The sequence below is a fragment of the Rhododendron vialii genome, chromosome 2a, assembly GCF_030253575.1.
Source record: "Rhododendron vialii isolate Sample 1 chromosome 2a, ASM3025357v1".
Taxonomy (NCBI): Eukaryota; Viridiplantae; Streptophyta; class Magnoliopsida; order Ericales; family Ericaceae; genus Rhododendron; species Rhododendron vialii.
This window is the reverse complement of record NC_080558.1, coordinates 28,836,517-28,856,556: the sequence shown is the minus strand read 5'-3', so window position 1 is coordinate 28,856,556 and position 20,040 is coordinate 28,836,517. Positions and strand designations below refer to the sequence as shown.

The 20,040-nt window shown below is 38.3% G+C and overlaps 2 protein-coding genes and 1 long non-coding RNA gene across 3 annotated transcripts; 1 reads left to right on the top strand and 2 right to left on the bottom strand.

Moving 5' to 3' along the window:
• Window positions 1–896: 896 nt before the first annotated feature.
• Window positions 897–3,038, top strand: LOC131316655 (uncharacterized). Its single transcript, XR_009197215.1, has 2 exons — window positions 897–1,139; window positions 2,834–3,038. It is a non-coding gene; the product is annotated as an uncharacterized LOC131316655 (long non-coding RNA).
• A 12,580-nt stretch (window positions 3,039–15,618) lies between these two features.
• Window positions 15,619–18,647, bottom strand: LOC131316651 (uncharacterized). Its single transcript, XM_058346084.1, has 10 exons — window positions 18,432–18,647; window positions 18,237–18,344; window positions 18,109–18,144; window positions 17,814–18,028; window positions 17,565–17,738; window positions 17,370–17,474; window positions 17,215–17,281; window positions 17,033–17,128; window positions 16,830–16,954; window positions 15,619–15,842 (listed from the first exon to the last, which is right to left on the bottom strand). Exons 1-9 carry the CDS (start codon window positions 18,627–18,629, stop codon window positions 16,856–16,858), a joined length of 1,098 nt encoding a protein of 365 aa, XP_058202067.1. The 5' UTR covers window positions 18,630–18,647; the 3' UTR covers window positions 15,619–15,842; window positions 16,830–16,855.
• Window positions 18,648–18,753: 106 nt separating this feature from the next.
• LOC131316652 (uncharacterized) lies at window positions 18,754–20,019 on the bottom strand. The gene is made up of 4 exons (XM_058346085.1): window positions 19,837–20,019; window positions 19,635–19,727; window positions 19,320–19,505; window positions 18,754–19,236 (listed from the first exon to the last, which is right to left on the bottom strand). The coding sequence occupies exons 1-4, from the start codon at window positions 19,951–19,953 to the stop codon at window positions 18,787–18,789; spliced, it is 846 nt and encodes a 281-aa protein (XP_058202068.1). The 5' UTR covers window positions 19,954–20,019; the 3' UTR covers window positions 18,754–18,786.
• Between the last annotated feature and the right edge of the window lie 21 nt (window positions 20,020–20,040).

Sequence of the window (20,040 nt, the reverse complement as noted above, 5' to 3'; positions counted from 1 at the left end):
GATAAGAGGGTAAGGCCTTTGACGTTTAATGTGGGAGATCACGTGTTCTTAAAAATCAAGCCTCGTCGTGGGATCATTCGATTTGGCAAGAAAGGGAAGTTATCACCTCGCTACATTGGTCAGTTTGGGATCTTAGAGCGAATTGGAGAAGTAGCTTATCGCCTTGCTCTACCACCGCAGATTGCCAAAGTTTACAACGTCTTTCACGTTTCTATGCTGCGGAAATATATGGCCCATCCCACCCACGTGCTTAATTGGGAGGAAGTAACACTGGACGAGGATACGACTTTTGAAGAACAACCGGTAGAAATCCAGGATCATGGAGAAAAAGTTACCCGAGGACGAACAATCAAATTTGTAGAGACCCGTATTTTAGGGCCGTATTTTTTTTTAAAAAAAATATTAAAATTATCGAGTAATGGCGTAAATTGTGGAAATTCGAATAATGGCATGGTTATAAGATTAGGGGATCAACATGATATAATTGCAAGTGCAGGGGTGAAAGTGTGATAAGTGTGTATATATATATAGGGCGCCGCTATTCGCAGCCCTCTATTTACTCCCGTAGCCCACTAAATTTCGGTAAATGATTGTTGAAAATCATAAATAACATTTCGGTAAACTGCTGTTGAAAACAAGATTATATTTCGGTAACTACATGTCGAAAATATGTTCAACTTTCGGTAAACAACTGCCGAACATGCATTTTCGGTAAACATCTGTTGAAAAAAATATTATATTTCGGTAATTGGATGCTGAAAATATATCTCAATTTCGGTAACTAATTGTCGAGTATAATTGAAAATTTTTAACGGGCTATGGGAGTAAATAGAGGGCTGCGAATAGCAGCGCCCTATATATATATGTATATGGACGTACAGGGGAAAACCCCATTTTCCCCTTTCACTTTTTTTTCTTTTTTCTTTCTCCCTATTCTCTCGGCCCTCTCCCTTCGAAACTCTCCCTCCACTTCTCTCCTCGATTTCATTTACTTAGAGCGTGATTCCGAACAAAGCCCAAGAATTAAAGTCGTTATACGGAGTGCGGGCTTCCTATCCATCCAAGAAAAATCATGATTGGACAACGTGGGAGCTCGGTTGACTTGGTCAAAGGTTTGGGTTTTGCTCGAAACCCATGAGGTAGGGATTTCTTACTCTTGTTATGCGTTTATACGATGTTTATGTACCTAGATCGTATCTTGCTTCGTTGTTTAAGCTTGTTCCTTCCATTTCCGAAAATCAGCAGAACAGGGCCTGCGTTTCTGGAGTTTTATGCCTTCTTAAACTTAGATTTGAATTTTGGTTCCTTCGTATGAAATAGAGTAGACTTAAAGCCCGTTCTAATGCCACTGGAATCACCCAAAACCGTTGAGAATTGAATTTATGGTGATTTTTAGAATTCTGGTCTGCAATCTGTCTCGTTTTCTGGGTTTCAGCCCACTTCGGATGGTCATAACTTCCTCGTCCGATGTCCGTTTTATGTAAACTTTGTATCGGTTCGAAGGTCCTGAAGTTAGCTTTCATTTGCCACCGGAATCGTCTAAAAAATCTTAGTACACGGAAAGTTATGATCATTTGAGTGGAGGCGTGTCAATCTGTCATGCTGCGTGACAGATTCGTGTAGCCTCAGTAAACCCCTGTTTAACCGCCCTTGGAGTGCATATTTGACAAGGGTTCCTTCGTGACTTATAAGCTTTGTTCAATCGCGCAACTATTGAGATTGGAATCACTCAAAAATATTAAGAACTCGATTTATAGTGATTTTTAGAAGATTGGACTGAAATCTGGAAATTTAGGCAGCGTACAGAGCTGCATTTTTCATCGTTTGTTATGGTTGAGCGACCCTATTGGTTATGGGTCCTTATAGGTTTTAAAGATGGGTAAGTTGGAGATGTTTTGGTGTTGGAATCATTGAAAAATATTGAGTATGCTATTTTTAATAAAATTTTGAACATGGACTGCTCTGCTGAAAATCAGAATATCTGAAAATCATCCTAAGTTTGAAAGATCGTATTGTACGATTCGTCGAACGTGTCTGTGCCATTGATTTTTCGTTAGCATAGTTGGAGTATCGTCGTAAAGGCTATAGTAGTGTAAAAGAGTCTGTGAACATCGTAGACTATAAGAAATATTGTGACGTGCGTAATTGGTAGAGAAGTATTTGTTTGATTAAATTGAGAAATGACTGGATGGTTTGGTGCTTGCAACTTGGAAACGCGAATTGAAATGTGAATAACAATCGGACACAACGAGAACATTCGGGGCCCATCGACGGGTGGGCGCCTAGCAGGGAATATCGGGATCCCATAATTAGCCCGGAAGGAGCTAAATGCTCATATCATTTGCTTTCAGGGCTCTTAAATGAGTAAATGCCTGGTAGGAGCTAAATGCTCATATTGTATGGTTTCAAGGCTCGTTTTCGAGTAAGTGCCTGGCAGGAGCTTAGGCTCAGACACATGACACGAAATTGGTTTATGAAGTTGATGAAAAGAGATTCTGATGACCGATGATAATGAGGAATGGGATTTGGTGATGAAATGGGAAAATGTGAATGATTGTGAAATTGTATGAGATGTAATGAAACGGTACTAAAGCTGTTGTTGATTTACTTGGAATGATGCAGGAATATTGATGGTTCTTGTTGACGTATGAGTAGATAGATCCTTCACATAGGTTGTCTAGAATCCCTGATCATAGTGTCCTGCTGTTGACAGTCTTGTGTACTCGGGCTTATCTGTCGTTATTCACTGTAAGTGCATAACTCATCATATTTTCCTATAACTTGCGTATAGATTTTTCTACTAGGCTAGTGTAGCTCAATCTATCAATTTCAGGTACATCATAGGGGCGCAGTCATGGAGAGTTTGGAGTGCGTGCAGATATCACAAACTAAAGTTATTTTCGGAAGTACTTGTCTATCTTCGTAAAACAAATTGCATTGTATTGTTTTCTTTATTTTTTTTTTGGAATACTGTATCGGGTGGACATACTTGTGAATTTGGAAACTGTAATGTATTTGGGGGTATTGTATGTACTATTGTGAGGATTCGTATTTAAAATGGTATTGTTATTTATGTTGAAAAACGAGGGCGTGACAAAATTAGTCAGAGTCCTGTGGAGACACCGAGGACTAGAGGAATTAACTTGGGAACGCGAGGACACAATGAGAGCCAACTACCCGCACCTGTTTCAAATCGAAGGTACATTTTAATTTCGAGGACGAAATTGTCTTAAGGGGGATAGGTTGTAAAGACCATGTATTTTTAATAAATAATAATAATTACAATATATATATATATATATATATATATATATATATATATATATTATTTTGCTCGTTAGTTATTTACTGCGAAAATTTATTTATGTCATCACACCAATTTTATTTCTATAATCGATTGTGCGCATGTGTGCCCGACGAGTTAATTCTTTATTGCGTGCGTGTGTGTACACTGGATCATTTCACCCAAACCTTAACCTAACTAAATCCTAAAGTAGAATCCTAAACAAACTATTACCAAACCAATACTCTACCATCACCTCACATCTCCCACTCCTTTCTTCTTTTCAGCCGAAAATCCCACCTTCTTCCCCTGCAAAAAAATCAGAAACCCACTCTCCCACCATGCCTCCTATCCCATCCAACCACTCCAACACTCCAAAAAATAAAATAAATTCCAAAACCCATCTTATAAATCCCCATTTTATTCTCCTGTTTCCAGTTCCCTTCGGCAGAGAGAGAGAGAGAGAGAGAGAGAGAAAATGCAGCCTCCATTCTCCACCTCCCAACCATAGTCTTCCACCATCACCCGAACTTCACTTCTCCAAGCACCACCGGGTTCCGCCGTCGCTCCGAATCACCACCGAAATCCCTTCGTAAATCGTTTCATTGGACGAGAGGTAGTTCGAAACTCACCTCCCTACGTATGTAACGTGTCCGTAATGATTTTTATGTTTCGGTATGATTATATTCAAACACCACTGCCACCGTTTTGTTCTTGTTTTAAAAAAAAAAAGAAAGAAAGAAGAAGTGCAGCCTCTGGAAAGGCAGCACACCGCTGCCTCTGTTTTTGTTTTCTTTTTAAAAGAAAAGGAAGGAAAAGAAAGACAGTCTGGGAAAGATTAAAAAGATTTTAGAATAATTATTGTTTAACCACTTGAGTTAGATTAGCTTGTAAATTCCACCATTGGGTTTGAATAGCTTCTAAAACTACCTTAGAGAATATGAAATAATAATATAAGTCCCTAAGTTAAATATTTTCGGTTTGATGTTAGTTTAATCGCATGATTAATATATTCAAATGATAAATTCTATGGTTGTAATATTTTGACATATGCTTTTGGAATGACTGATGCAGTAAATCGGATTAATCCTTTGAGAAAATTGTCCTTTAATATTTATTTAACGTTTCTGAAATTCGGGGCGTTACACATATGGAGAACCTACGGTATAAGTTAGCAGACAGAAAGAAGAGGTCCCGAAAGACCATGTTTTGAAGAACGATAGAATAAGGGGCGAAATCTTCTATGATAGGAGAGTAAATGTTGAAGGAAACGAAGCCGACCAACCTAGCATAGATGAACTCCCCTGGAACGGCCCACGTTGGACCCGAAATCTCTACGCTAGGGGGAGAATCCTGCTTAAAAACAACAAAAAGAACAACCAGAAAATGAGGATGTACCTAAAGAGAACGGGCTCTAGGAGAACGACAAAAAAGATTGATGAAGAAAGTCCTCACGGAGGAAATCACCTGGGTAGATTCAAATGTTTCTCTACTTGAGGATGATTAGAACAAGAAGAAGCTTAAGAGCCTTACTCCAATGCCGAGAAATCCTCCTTAATCTTCGTCGTCCACTTTAAAACACCAGGATAGTAAGGATTTCGCCACCTATCCCACGATGTGACCCACACGTTTAAAACCCTCAATAAAGGAAAAAGAGCGGTAACCGCCACTTAGGTCTAATTTATGTTCCCAACCTTCAAGGAAAAGCTAGACCTTGGAAACAAGAGAGTACCTGATAAGTATGGTAGACCTAAGGTGGTCAGCGCTACGACAGTTACAGACCTGGGGAGTATAAACCAGCCTCATCTGAACCTCTCTAGAAATCTACCTGGAATAAAGTCAGGGCATGCCAGCTCCGCTCTTTAGGTGAAGCTGTCATAAGGCCCAAGGACCAGCTCTAGCCCCTAGCTATGGCAAGGAGGATAATATTCGTAATACTATCCATAGAATATACTTATTCCAATAAAAAGACCACACACTGAGAAACCGAAATCCTAAGGGATAAAGGAATGCCTTTGACAAGATAAGCATAAAGCGCTAGTGATATGCATAATCAAAGACGGATAAGGAATCCCTATAAATATGACAGTAGAACTCCAACAAAAGGTGGGCATAATCGAGAATCTCAATTCTCTCACCATATAGCAAATACTCTATTGACTTAGGCATCGGAGGGTGGTTGGCAAGCCACCACACCGGTGACTCAAGCTCTTGCTTTGTTTTACAGGATCAGGTCGGAGCTGATGACAAAGCTGATTCATCAGCCATCCAGCAATATTACCACAATTTCTTTATGCTTTGATCTTCGCTGATTTTGCATGCAACATTGTTTTCGTTTCCGCTGAAACAGCAACAAAAAGATACCGAGGAATATGGAATGTACAGCAGTATTAAGTTAAGAAACACAGAGGGCGTACTCTTTAAGTCCATGAACATAACGCTTAACTGGAGCTCTAAACGGAGGGCGCTCTTTCGCAACATATGCTTTAGGGACTTCATTTTCTTGGTTTGCAAAAAAGGGGGGGCTGCCTTCAATCATCTACAGTACACGACATTACAAATCCAACTTATAAGCCTGTTAGAACCAATGGAATTTCAAATGCTCATAAGCTAGGTATTTCACACATTCATTGAATTGTAGTTGAATAGTACATAACTTTTCATTTACTGCTTCTTCTCATCTCTTAAAAAGGCTACAGAAATAAAAATAACTTTGCAGCGTTTAACACCCAGGGTTCCAATATGTATGAAATCACTACCAAAAATGATGAAACGTGAGCAATTCCCTGGTTGAAATGTATCAAAATCCAGTTCCTTAAGCTGTATCCATTTTTTGTAACTTGAGCCCTAATAACAAAACCGAGCTCCCTCTAAAGTCTTTCGCCAACCACTTTCGCCAACCACCACCTGTACTTACAAGTTACCATTTAGTTTTTATCCAATTGGATTGCTATGTTTTGCAGCACTTTTGCTTTTGCTTATCAACCATATATTTAATCCTATTCAAAGTCCACCTTCACGAAAGCATCGTTTTCCTCAACATCAAATGAATAAGAGGAGAGCGAGAGATGAAAAAAGGAAACGACTTTTGCGGACTTGCCATTATTAATCAAGGATCTCAATAACTTTGAGGCTTTGACATCTGTCCAATCAAGGAAGTCCATTTTACAGAACAATATTTGTAGGCCTCCTTCATTTGAATTCAACCAAAGAAGTCTTCTTAATTTCAGCCTCAACCTTAGTGTTTGTTGAGTTTGTCGTTGGTGAAACCCTATGTAGTTTTGAATTATCAAAAAAAAAAGTCCCATGGGGAGCTTAACTATCTGTATACTTCCAATGCTTTTACATTACTATACATAAGCATCTTGTAAGACAGTTCTCTTTTGCAAGCAGTCAAATAATAAATCAAATTTTCAGAATTTTCCAACAGGTGTTGAACAAGTCCCAGACAAACAAGCGCAAAACCTAGGCTTCATGACTCATGAGTGACTCCGTAATTTGTAGGTATTGACTGATTCCACCTGTCCGATTAGCGCAATCATAGTTAATCATGCGATCACTACAACTAGCAGAAAGTGACTGGGTTTTAAAGAGTCCTTGAGATGTTACATGCATGCATGTTTTGCTATTATTGTGGGCTCACCTTAAAAAGCTTATACAACTTTTGACCGCGGTTGATGTTCCACTCCTTATACCAGATTTACAAAGACTTGATTTTCTAGAGCCAAATCAAATGCAACAGTTATGCACGTTTGGCCACGGGCAGAGACTATGATGTCATGATTACAACTAGCATTTCGTGTGACACCAAGTTTGAAAATACATATTGAAAGCCAAGTTCTTCAACTGTTCTAATTTTTTTGATTGTTTTTTGGAAACTTCATATCCAACTCAAAGCCAATTGGCAATGAGTGGAGAGATCTCTTGTGTTATTAAGTGATCACCCATTCTCTTCCCAAGCAAATTGGGACTATATTTCCTTAACATCTCCCCTCGCGTGCAGCCACGCTTGCGATCTATCATGTGTAGCCTCTTTTTAATTAGGTCTATCATTGTGCAGTATTTTTGCTGGTCTGTCATTGTAGAGTGTGGATTGTGAATTTTTTTAAAATGTGGGGTGGAATAGGACCATGTAGAAACTTTATATTCAACTCAAAGCCAAATTGGCAATGAATGGAGAGGTCCCTCATAATATTAAGTGATCAATCATTCTACTCCTAAGCAATGTGGCCCTATATTTCGTTAACAATTTTCTTCATATAAAGTAAACATATTTTCAATCTTTCAAGAAGAGGGAAAATATGCAGGATGGACAAAATTTAAAGCTATCCTCATCCATGTTAATAATTCTAAGAACTCACCTTACTGCTTTATTGCATGTCCAATTTTTTTATTTGTTTGTGTGGATAAACCAGCTTGAAATTAAAAGGGGCTAACCGAATATACAGCCTACAAGGAGCATACCCCAGGAGGAAAAGAAAGAAAACAAAAAAGAAAATTTGCTAAGCCAAATGGCTACATGAATTAAATGATATGCACTGTTTCTAATCCATCTAATAAGAGGGAAGGAAAACAGCGCCTAAAGATGAGTAGGAGTTGAAGGAGCCAACATGTGGTAAGTGCAGTCGTAGCAATCGGAATCAGCAATATAACACAAACTGAACTCTTGTAGTACCCTTGCATCCAGAAGCAGCAAACTGTGGTAGTACCCTTGCATCTAATAGCACCTGGACAGGTTCAGAACCAGCAGAATCAGCAATAGTTGAGTAGCATACAAGCAACAAGGCAACCATCAATTGCCATAGGCAAGCAGCAGTAGTAGCAGCAAGCTACTGGACATAAGCAACAGTTATTGAACTACATTTAACAACACTGTAGCAGCTGCTGTAACAGCAAAACATCAGATAGAAAATAGCAACGACGGTACAAAATATCAGCTAAGTATCAGCTATAAGGAGAGGCTTGCAGCTACAACAAATAGCTAAGAATCAGCCATAGAACCAAGCCACCAATAACAAACAGTTACAGAGAACTAGTGGAAGAGAATAGGTGCAGAATAAGCCACGGACCGCTAGGGAAATGCCCCCCAGAAAAGCTTTAACATTCCAAGGGACATTCCCCCAAGGATAGGCCAAAAGTAATCGAAAACCTGGCACAAAATGATAGATTACAAAGCAAGTGCCACAACAGCACAGATTATCACAATGCAATTACAAAGCAAGGCTAAACAACAGGTAAGCAGTAGCAGGCAGCTACTATCAGCAGGTAAGAACACAACCATCCATAACCCTCAGCAAGTAGCTAGTACCACTACCACAGCTTAGCAAAAGAAAACTTTAGCTACACCGCTACAACAGCAAGCAGATAGCAGTAGTAGCAGTAATCACATCATCAAGTTTGTAGCTACAAAGTTGAGAGATCACGTTTGGAGCCTCAACCTGATCATGGACAGGAACTTGCAATAAACATAAACCCATCATAGCCGTAGTACACATCAACATGAGTAGGAAGCTATAGTAATCAATAACATAATATACTCAGACGAAGGACTGATAGCAGCAAACAACAGAACTGCATCAGGAACAGTACAGATGAGATAGAATTGAACTAGGATTATTGCTCTTTCTACTCCCCTACAAACCCCTCGAGACCTAAACCACCAAACAACTAAAAGCAACAGCATGAACCATAACACCCTTAACTCTCCCTTACCGAATGACACCCATTAACTGTAACAACTCCGATTTTCATCGAATAAAAATCTCGTTGTTATGTCAAATTACTTATTTTCTCTTGAGTGGCTATATGATTTCTTGTTTATTTTCGTCATAGTTAGATTTTGGTCATTTGTTAACTCTCGACTAGAAACTCTACTTGACCAATTTAGTTAGTTTCTAACCAACTAGTTGATGGAACCAAACTAACCTAGTTACTAGATGAACCTTTTGAACCTCTTGAACCGTTTTACCATTACCCATTGGTCAATAGAAGTTAGGGTAATCTTTGTCCATTGGACAATAGGCCTCCTATTAAAATATGTGGATTAGTACATGAATATAATATTATATATGTTTTAAACACATGTGCAAGTACATTTATTCTTTGTTTATTGGGTATTCTCCCACCCCTCTATTATCCTTTGGTTATTAACCACTAGGGAAACTATTACCCATTGGGTAATAGCACTAATCTTCCAACAAGGTACAAGGTTTTATTTAAATAATCAAGATTTGGATTTTCCATATACTTTTATGCATTAAAATATTGGGATATATCTAAATCCTAGATTTCTAAAGTACTTTATTGATTAAACTAGTACTTGTAGTCTATTATTATTTAATGTGGAGAATCCTAGCCTTTTTATTTAATTGGGACACTTGGTACCACACCTATATTTAAATATAGGGCATTTGCTCACATGCTTTGAAGGACATTTTGGTTATTTTAATATAAAACTTTCCTTATTACTTTTGTCCATTGGACAATAAATACTAGGGGTTTTATTATCCATTGGGTAATAGGGTTATTCTTTCAACTAGTACGAGGGTTTAATAAACTAGTCATTTTTCCTAATTTCCATGTGACATGGTACCTATATTATATTATGTAGGTACTTTTGAATTTCAAAGCCTAAGATTCCCTAGGTACCTTGGTATTTTTTTTTATATTGGGGTTTTGTACCCAATTGGATTAATTTAATGGGGAGATGATCTCCCTAGATTACATAAGTACCTATGTATATATAATATGTGTACTTGGATGACTAAGTAATGACTTAGTACACATGTGCTTATTTATTTGTTTAATGAGAAAATCTTGGCTTTAAAATCTCTTTGATTCAAAGTACCAAAAGTACATAATATTTTTTTATGTCTTTCTTGTACATAATAGTATATGTGTGTGTGTGTGTGTGTGTACTTGTGCAAGAGAGGAGATGAGGGAGAGAGAGAGAGAGAGGAGAGGGGAGAGAGAGAGAGAGAGAGAGAGAGAGAGTTGGCCGAGAGAGAGAAGAGAAAGAGGAGATCTTGGTTGTACCACCATGATCTTCTTACATCTTTCAAATCCTTGGCCATATATTCTTCCTAGCCAAGATCTATCCTTTCATTGTCCTTCTATAATTATTTAAACACCAAATCTTGTACAACCTAGCCTTCCCTCCATCAAATCTTCCAAATCTTCCAAGATCAAATCCAAGGTACAATCCTAGCCATGCAAGCCTAGGGTTGGCCTTTGATCTTTCAAAGATTGCATGACAGGTGTCAAAAATTGAGGTATGGAGAGAGAGGGGGGGGGGGGGGGTGGGGGGCCTTAGAGAGAGAGAGGGAGCTCAAGTTTTGGCTATAAATAGAGCCATTCCCATGCCATTCAACTCACACCTTTCCATTCTTCAACTTCTCTCTCTAGAAATCCTTTGTTCTTTCTTTGTTCTTCTTGTTCTTGAGTTTTTCTTGTGTTCTTCAAGAAACTCATCCAAAGCCGCCACTAAGCCGCCACTCGACCACCCTTCGATCCAAAAAGTTAAAGTAGTTTAGTCAAGATCAAGTTTCGAGAGAAACCTTCTCTTTCGAAGCTACCGGAAGACCACCGTAAGAAGTTACTCCGTCCGACCAACGATTGCCGTCCGTAAGCCGTTACTATCGCCAAGAAGTAAGGTAGGATCTCCTTATCTTCCATCCCAAGTAGGAAGTAGGTTATCTTTATTTACTTTCCATCTCAAGTACAACGTATGTTGTTTTGATCTCCAAGAAAGAACAGTTTTTCGAAAGTTAAAACTTTACTATTTGCATCGAAGTATTTGTATTTTGATATTTCGAGGAGTTTGAAATGGTATACATGAATTGATTGTATTACTTGTGGTATATTATGGAGTTGGATGATCTTGTTAGATTACAATGAATGATTCATGCTTACTTTTGTCCTACCGCGAAGTCTTTGCATGGAATCGAGACACGAGAACCGAGAAAGTAGAAACATGGCACCTAGGGTGTGGTTAATGAAAGGAAATGCATTCCGAGGAAGGAAATATTTTTGAAACTACATTATGACCGGTTTTGGTGCATAATGTGAGTTGTGTGTTTGTGTGCCAATGGGAACCCGGCGCGGCGGAACCATTGTGAGGATACTTGGGAGACCGGCGCGGCGGAACCGAGGTTGGGTGTGTGGCTTGGTTATCTGCGGTACGGAGCCAATGCCAATGCAATTGTGTGCCAATGGGAACCCGGCGCGGCGAAACCATTGTGAGGATACTCGAGAACCCGGCGCGGCGGAACCGAGGTTGGGTGTGTTAAACAAATGATTTTGGGAAATGTTGATTTGTATATGAAAATGGAGACACGGTCTACGATGAGTTGCGTAGGAGAAACTCGGAGAATCTTGGACACCAACGATAGTTATATAGTGATTGCGGATGTGTTATTGATATTGTTTTTTGTAGCTGTGTATACACGTATCATGTGGAAATCAATGATTTATTATAACCTATTGTTTGTAAGTTAAGATAGGTGGGTAAGGATTTTTCTATTGAGCTTTCGTAGCTCATGGTGTTACCTTTGGTGACCCTGATATATTATATCGGTGGCGACGCTGGTATAATGTGTCAGACTTTGTAGATGATCAAGGTGAGCAGTACACCTTGGAGGCCTTTGGAGCTGAAGAGCTGGCTCAGATGGAGGAGCAGGCGGAGCTGTAGTTAGGAACCTTAGTTCCCTTCCCTTGTGTAATAAAAGTACTCTCATGAGAGTTATGATGTAATAGTGAGTCAGACTCACTTTGTTTTTGTAATAAAATGTCTTCTATAACGTACCCAAAATTCGGGGCGTTACACTAACTTTTACCTCCACTCTCAAAAAATTTGGGGCTCACGGGCTCACACATATGCTGGCACACACAAACAATGGAGAAAAGGCATAGAAAAGGGAAGCCCACAGTTGCATTCACCCATAGCACCCGCCATTATGGATCCAACCTTCCTTCCTTGTACATAGTGGTACTAGTAGCCAAGAATCCTGTTGCATCCTGCCCAACTTTACAGAGAGTAAACAAATGATATGCATGAGATAATTACCAAAAACAATCACCAATAGAATAATTAACCATTAATGTTCCACTCATTCACAACCCCATCTACTTGAAATGATTGTAGATTGGATAAGGATAGAAGTCTTGCTCTAACCATGGAATAGATTTTGAGAACAACTAGCTCGCTTGAACAAGATTGACCTTGAAATTTCCTCATATTCCTCTGGATCCACACATGATAAACAGTGGCAGTAAATACCAATTTGGTAATGACTGTTTTAATCGACTTGCCTTTTATGTTAAAGAGAAAATTGACCCAATCAGCCTAAGCTCGAGAGGGCTAGGAAACATGAAGTTTGGATAGGATAGTGTCCCACACCTGTTGAGTGAAGGAACAATTGAAGAAAAGATGGTCATGGCTTTCACTCCCAAAGCAGAAGCTGCACTGTTGAGAGTGAGTAAGGCCAAAAAGTGTCAGCCTATCTGCAGTGGATAACCTATTCTGAATAGCTAGCCAAGTGATAAAGCTACATTTTGGGATGTTGGCTGAAAACCACACCAATTTACACCACACAACCTTTGGAAATGGAGTTCTCAATTTGTTCCAAAGGTAGGCAATTGTGAACTAGCCATTAGCATTGAGGGTCCATCTAATACGGTCAGGCTCACTGAATCTGGATGGAATTAGAGGAGGCAATGTTCTTCTGATCTCATTGAGCTCCACAGATCGGGTAATGGGAAAAGCCCAATTTGAATTGTGGATGATATGGGACACTGAAGCATCTCTAGGGATGCCAAAGTTAATTGCAAATCTGGGGCCGACCTTGTCTATCAAAGGGCCAAGAGGTTGCCAATTATCGTACCACAGAGAAGTGAAATGGCCACTACCAAGAACACTAAGAATAAAGGGCTGCACTAAAGGCCTGATATTCAAGAGTTTCCTCCATACCCAAGAGCAATCGCCTGGAATTTTCAAAGTCCAAAAATTCTTCCTCTTTATTAAATAGGATTTAACCCATTGGCACCACATGGATTGTTCTCCACCAGAAATGAGAAACCAAATATGCTTGGCAATGGCTGCTTTATTCCATACTTGCATGGACTTAAATCCAAGGCCCCCCTCCTGTTTAGGAGAGCATAGATGTTCCCACGAGACCTTCGCACCAGATCTCTTAAGATCAGGGCCTGACCAAAGAAATGCCCTAAGGATAGCCTCCGCCTCTTTAATCACCTTTTTAGGGATGATAAACAAGGAGGACCAATATGTTTGCATGGAAAACAGGACATTCTTGATCAACTGGACCCTACCAGCACAAGTTATGTAATACCCACTCTGGATATTTCGGTATTTCAATTACTTTTAATTGAACTTTGTGTTTTAGGGGTTTAAATTGTAAACAAAAGAATTTGTGAGGGTCCTGTGTGTAATTTGTGATTGGAGTATAAGTTAGGACGTGGTTCCGCTTGCATGTGATAAATTTTCCTGTGCCCTTATATAGCAAAATATCCTGGGGATATTTATCTTTCTCCATACGTATCTTGTTTTTACGTAAAGAGAGAGAGAGAGAGAGAGAGAGGGAGAGAGAGAGAGAGAGAGGCGGCAGAAGAGAAGGAAGAGGAGGCTGGAGACTATGGTCTGTTCTTTACGAAATTATTCAAGGTATCTAGAAAGCTTTTAAATTTCTGGTATTTTTATTGAAGGTTCATTAGTGTGTCTATTATATCGTGTTAAAGTTTCAAAATTTTCTGAGAAGTGTGAAAAAAGGTAAAAATCGTAAATCAAGCTATGGTTGGATTCCTATTTTTGAGCAAACAGCTTACAGAGCTGTGTCTTTCATCAATTTTTTTTTATAGTTAAGCGACCCTTCTGGTTATGGGTCCTTATGGGTTTTAAAGATTGATAAGTTGGGGATGTTTTGGTGTTGAAATTACTAAAAAGTATTAAGTATTCTATTTTTAATGAATTTTCGAACACAGACTATTCTGCTGGAAATTGTGCTTCGCTGCACAGAATTTCTGAGTTTGGAGGTGAATTTGACTAGGTTCCTTTATTGTGAAAAATATGAGAAAAATTAGGGATAAATTTTGAGATGTTGTTATGATCTCTACCAAATTTCAGGTCATTTTGTTGTATGGTCTAAGTCTGACTCATTTTACAAGTTGGTGTGTTCCTGCTGAGTTTTGTATTTGCTATACCGACACATTTTGGAAAAATGGTCATATTTCTTAGCTCGGGTATCGAATTTGCACACGGGTTTTTGATTCTAAAACTAGACTCATATGTCTTTCGGAATATGTGAGAGTTGTGGCTTAGTTTGTAGTAGGTTATATCAGTTTTTGATTTGAAGTTGATAGACGTGCAGAATCAGTGATTTTGTACAGGTTACTGTGTAATTTCGGACGAGTATAACTTTGTCGTTCGGACTCCGTTTTTAACAAATTTTTTATCAAAATTTGTGTGGCCCGTGATCCTTTGATCTGCGATCCTCCTCTGTTGGCTCGTGGGTTTCCTAGCCTTCTCGCTCAATCCTGCACAGTGAACGCACGACTAAGACCTGGCTGGGGTTGCCCAGCAAGGCCCTCCGGCGAGAGGATGAGAATGTGCAGAGAATCGAGTAAGAGAATAGGGTTTCTAGATAGCATAGTCTCTGTACCTTTTAGGGTTTTTCCTTTGATATTTATAGTGCCTCCTTGACTTGTTTCCCAAGCACAGGCATGTGCCTTGCACGGGTCAGGTGATGTCGCCTTGACGTCACTGAGTAGATCTGGTAACCGTTTTCGGGCATGAGCTGGCAGCCCCCACACTACTATAATAATCGTAAAAGATGATAGTTTAAAAGCGTCATTAAACGTGAAAGATGACAGTTTTGAAACTGTCATCTCTAGAGCTGTCATTAAAAGTCTGAAGCTTAAAATGACAGTTTGGAACTGTCATCAATATCTATAAAGATGACGCTTTTTAAACGTAATTGAAAGTAGAAGATGACAATTTTGAAACGTCATTAAAGTGCTTTAAAACTGTCAGTTTTTTGAAAAGATGACACTGTTTAAGTGTAATTAAAAAGTAAAAGATAACAGTTATAAAGCATCATTAAATGTGTAATATTACATTTACAAAACCCTAATTAAAAGTGGTCTAAAACTGTCATCTTTTATGTCCTAACATCACACTTATTAGCTGTCATCTCTTCATTGTGTTTTTTTTTAAAATTTTATTTTATATATAGGAGATGCCACTTTTCTGTATTATCTAAAAGATATGAAAATGAGAGAATCAATCATTCTTGTTCCAAGACAAGATCATGTTAAGACAATCAAAAAAATAAAATCATCCACTAACAGAAAAAAGTCTATATATTAATAATTAAAACATAAAATCATTCTCTAGTACACAAAGTTCCCAGTCATCTTTCAAAAGCGAATTGCTAATTAAAAATGTACGGAATACAAATAAATAACGACTTGCTAGCTAGTGTACGTTCAAATGAATCAGCTCGCCTGTATTCCTCAATCCAAAAAGTTGTGTTGCTCATCATGTATCCTGCATTAAATACGATATACAACTCGTAAAACACAAGATCTAAAAGGGCAAAACAACTTAATTGATAGATTACAAAAAAACATTACAAAGATAAAGGATCGCGAGCATGACCCCATGAAGAACGAGCAAATGAGAATAGAAATTAAAGATAACAATGAACTAAAAAAGAAGCGGATCAAAACAAAAAAAGAACTAGAGTGCAAAGGCCACAACCCCCCTGAAAAGATAACAATCCTCATTCAATACTCTCACCCACTACACCCTCAAAACGACAACATAATATAAGGATCAAACAGATATTCCTTGTCCCTTAATTAACCAAACTAATATAGCAGCAGATGTTCCTTTTGCATTAACCAAGATATACGTTGTTTAACTAAGACGAATATTGCCAAAAAGATCAAGTATATTGCCCCCATCATAATAAGTGCAGAAACTAGCGCACACGGGTAACAGAATTTAGCCCATAATCCACATCGGAAGTTGAACACTCCATCAACACACACACCCTCTTGTTCGTGGAAAATGTCAAAGTGTAGTGATGCAAATAGGCTTTTTGTTGCTTCCTGGAACATTTGTTCTAGGATCTTTAGTCCATTGTAATTGTTGCTTACTTTGGCTTTCCTGTCCTAGCTTGCTAGGTTTGTTTCTGTTTGTAAGTGAGAGCTGCACTCTCCTGGGATTATGGTTTGTTTGCTTAATAAAGTTTTAACTTACCATAAAAAAAAACACACCCTCAATAGGGCAAATAATATATTAACCAAGCTTTTTAATCCACATCATATGCTGTACCATATTTGCAACCAATTCTCAAAGCTGCTTCTTGATACAAAGACTATATGCTATATATAAGAGTGTACTTCTATAGTAATTTGTGTAATGTTTTTCAATTCACGTGTGAGTGTGCGTATAGCAAGATACACCAACTAAACAGGAATGCAAGAATATGATGCTTGAAAACATTTTGAGAGAAGAAATTTAACTTACAGGTAATAAGGGGTACTCCGTGTAGCTTAAAAGAATTGCTGCTCATATTTTGTCATGACGAAGTTTATCCACTCGACTCGCACTTCATCAATTTCAGCTTTCGTATATGTGTTCCTTCCATTGAACTTCATAACACATCATTATGAGTTACGCATATAAAAGTTGGTCTCAAAAAGCAATAGAAAGCTAAAAATATATCTTACATTATTTTTGCTCAAGATGCCCCGATCTCTAATCAAGTCTCGCATGAACATCATTACGTAGAACCCGCATTCTACATCTTTCAGTTGTTTTGGGCACTATACACAAGTACACAATTTTCAGAAGAAGAGGCGTGTAAGCAACATCACTGGCAACACCCCCAATAATTGAGCCCCATCAATACCTGAACTACTTTCCAGTGTAGACTTCTCCTCCTATTTCCCTTGTTTCCTTCATAAATTATGAATGCACTTCACAAAGGGAATCAATACTTGTAATTAGCACCAATGTACGTAATAAAAAATAGTCAAATTATACTGCACAATTTAAAATACTTACGTGCTAATTAGGATTCTAATGTTCAAAGGGACTGTACTGTTGATTGAATCAAGATAGTATACAGTTGAAGTAGACACTTCAATGACTAACAACACCCAATGGGCCCTATATAATCATATCATAAGTACCAGCATATTAAGCCATTTCACAAATGGATGTGGAAATAATACAAATATAAAACCAAGACAAAATTACCCAATATTACAAGGAGCGAAAACCAATTCAGCGGACTTTGCATCCTCTAGTCTACATGCAAGCAATGCTTCATCTGAGTCATCACCGGGCTTATTTTTTACACTTGTAAGATATGGGTTGACAAAGAGAAAACTTCTATGCATGTTTGAGGCCTTCATAACTTCATACAGATAGCTGACCAAATAGAGTTGTTAGCAATAATACATGTAAACATATATCTACTAACATGACATAACTTGCTAGTCTTACCCCATAAACAACACAATGCATTGAATGGATAGCTCTTTCAGTTCACATATGTACCCCATGTCTACCTTTTGTAGATGATAATCAACATCCACGCCAAGTAAATCCTTCTCGACTTTCATTTTTATGGCTTTAAGGGGTAAGAGATGCTTGGCAAGTGAAGCGAACGATCGAATGGACTCCAAATTTTTTTCACAAGCAACATTTTTTGATGTAGCCTAAGTTCAAAAATGTTAAGGGTTAACAAATATAGACCGTAAATAAGGAATACTAATGAAGCTGTGATTGGATAATTTACCTCATTGCCAACCACTTCACGATTTTTTGAGGCTCCCTAATAGAAAGTTCCCAAAAAAAAAAAAAACATGTAAACCCACCCAATTTAACGAAATTGTAGTAAACGATTTTGCACTTGGAACATCATACCTTACAGCCAGCAATTCCAAGATTTCCCTTATTGCCAACAATTCCAAGATTTCCCTTATTGCCAACAATTCCAAGATTTCCCTTATTGCTAGCAATTTCAAGATTTCCCTGACGAAAAAATTTCCAAAATATAGTAAATATATATCTCATTAATTCAATTAACCAATAGTACAACTATTATAACAAACGTTCTACCTCGTAATCAACCAATATAAGTTTTTTCTGCCAAGCCAATTGATACCCCAATGCCTCTCCTACAGTGGCTGCTTCTCCTGGGATGGGTATAGGAAAAAGGGCATCCTCGACAATCACAAAATCAACAAACACACGTACATTGTCCGGGCCAAGCAAAACTGTATGAATTGTTTCGTGTGGTCCAACACTCTCATACATTGTACCATGAGCAACAATGTGTTCATGGGATCCCACTGCCAATTTACATTGTTTGCTTTACGACAAATTGCACAAATTAAATATCAAACACTAAGTGAGAATACATTGAGAACCTAAAGAATAACTTACCACTTGAAATTAAAATACCATACCTTTTTTACTTTTTGTCGAGGACCTGGACTGGGGGCATGTTGTCCTCGGTTATCATCCTATTTTCCATTGTAATAGGATCAAAAGGCGCCATATTATCGTCAGTTACCACCTTATTTACCATTGAACTTGGATGAAGCTGTGGACTACCCATATTGTCACTTTTGAAGGTGTTTGAACCAGCATAGTCAGAATGGGGTGTATTTGGTAAGTTTTGTTTCAGTGCATCGACCTGTACTTGCAAATCTGAAACCGTTGCCTCAAGGTTTTGCTGGTTCTCCTCACAATGTGAATGGATTCCTCGTTTAGGCACATGAAAGTAGGCGCTTGGCGTGACAAATCCTCCTACAGCCCTTAGTCGCCCGGAATGTTCAGGAGTACCCAATGCTAGAGTTAGGATATCGTTGGCTCCTTCAATAGATAAACTTCCATCTTCCACCTGTCTGGTTATCTTGTCCTGTATAACACACCAATATATGTGAAGGAACAATATCAAAATAAATCATCTACAGTTGCTAAGTGCATTATTAAAAACATTACTATTTTCGCCACTTGCTTCTCGATTTCCTCGTCTTCATACTCGCCATTCTTATTCTGACGTGCCTTCTTCCACATGACACTCCTATCAAATTTCTTGGCTTTTGATTTAGTACGAGTCCCTGAATTGGGAGCTAAGTTTGGATCAGAGATTGGCTTTGCACGGTTGACTAGATCTTCAGCTTGTTTCTACAAATAAACAGGCAAATAATTCTATAACTAATAACTAACAAAGAAAAGTCATATAAAGATACTTTTTATGAGATGACATTAATCACATTTTTTTTTTGTACGATTACAAATTCTACCAAAACTTACTAGTTCCACTTGAAACTTAGCGTAACCCTTTTGGCTGAGTCTATGGTTACATTTATTGGCACTCCGGCTCTCTCGTTGAACATTACTTGTTGCCTTCAAAAAAATAAAGAGAAAGATAAGTCTTTACCTACACAAAATGATAGAGAAAGATTCAAGTAGTTAGCCGTCTCCATCGTTCTAATAGACGTGAGACCACAGTTACCTCAAACTCTTTGCAATTTCTCTTTTTGACAAATGAGTCCCAATGATTTTGTTCTAGGAAAGAATAGATTCCCGGTGGTTTTGAAATAAGCTCAGGATCTGACTTGTATCTACACATGTGCTTCGTCAAGGTTTGCTTGAATGTCCTCCATTTTACTGAGATCGAAGATAAAACTTGCTTTATACTGTTCAGATCCACATGAAA

Coding starts and splice junctions, on each gene's coding strand:
- LOC131316651 (XM_058346084.1), bottom strand. CDS start 18,629: ATGTATGAGAGTGTTGGACCACACGAAACAATTCATACAGTTTTGCTT. Junction 17,739..17,813: donor TGCATTGTGTTGTTTATGGG/GTAAGACTAGCA, acceptor CTATTTGGTCAG/CTATCTGTATGAAGTTATGA. Junction 16,955..17,032: donor GCATCTTGAGCAAAAATAAT/GTAAGATATATT, acceptor TGTGTTATGAAG/TTCAATGGAAGGAACACATA.
- LOC131316652 (XM_058346085.1), bottom strand. CDS start 19,953: ATGTGTAGATACAAGTCAGATCCTGAGCTTATTTCAAAACCACCGGGA. Junction 19,728..19,836: donor GAAATTGCAAAGAGTTTGAG/GTAACTGTGGTC, acceptor ATTTTTTTGAAG/GCAACAAGTAATGTTCAACG. Junction 19,237..19,319: donor AGAAGCAAGTGGCGAAAATA/GTAATGTTTTTA, acceptor TGTGTTATACAG/GACAAGATAACCAGACAGGT.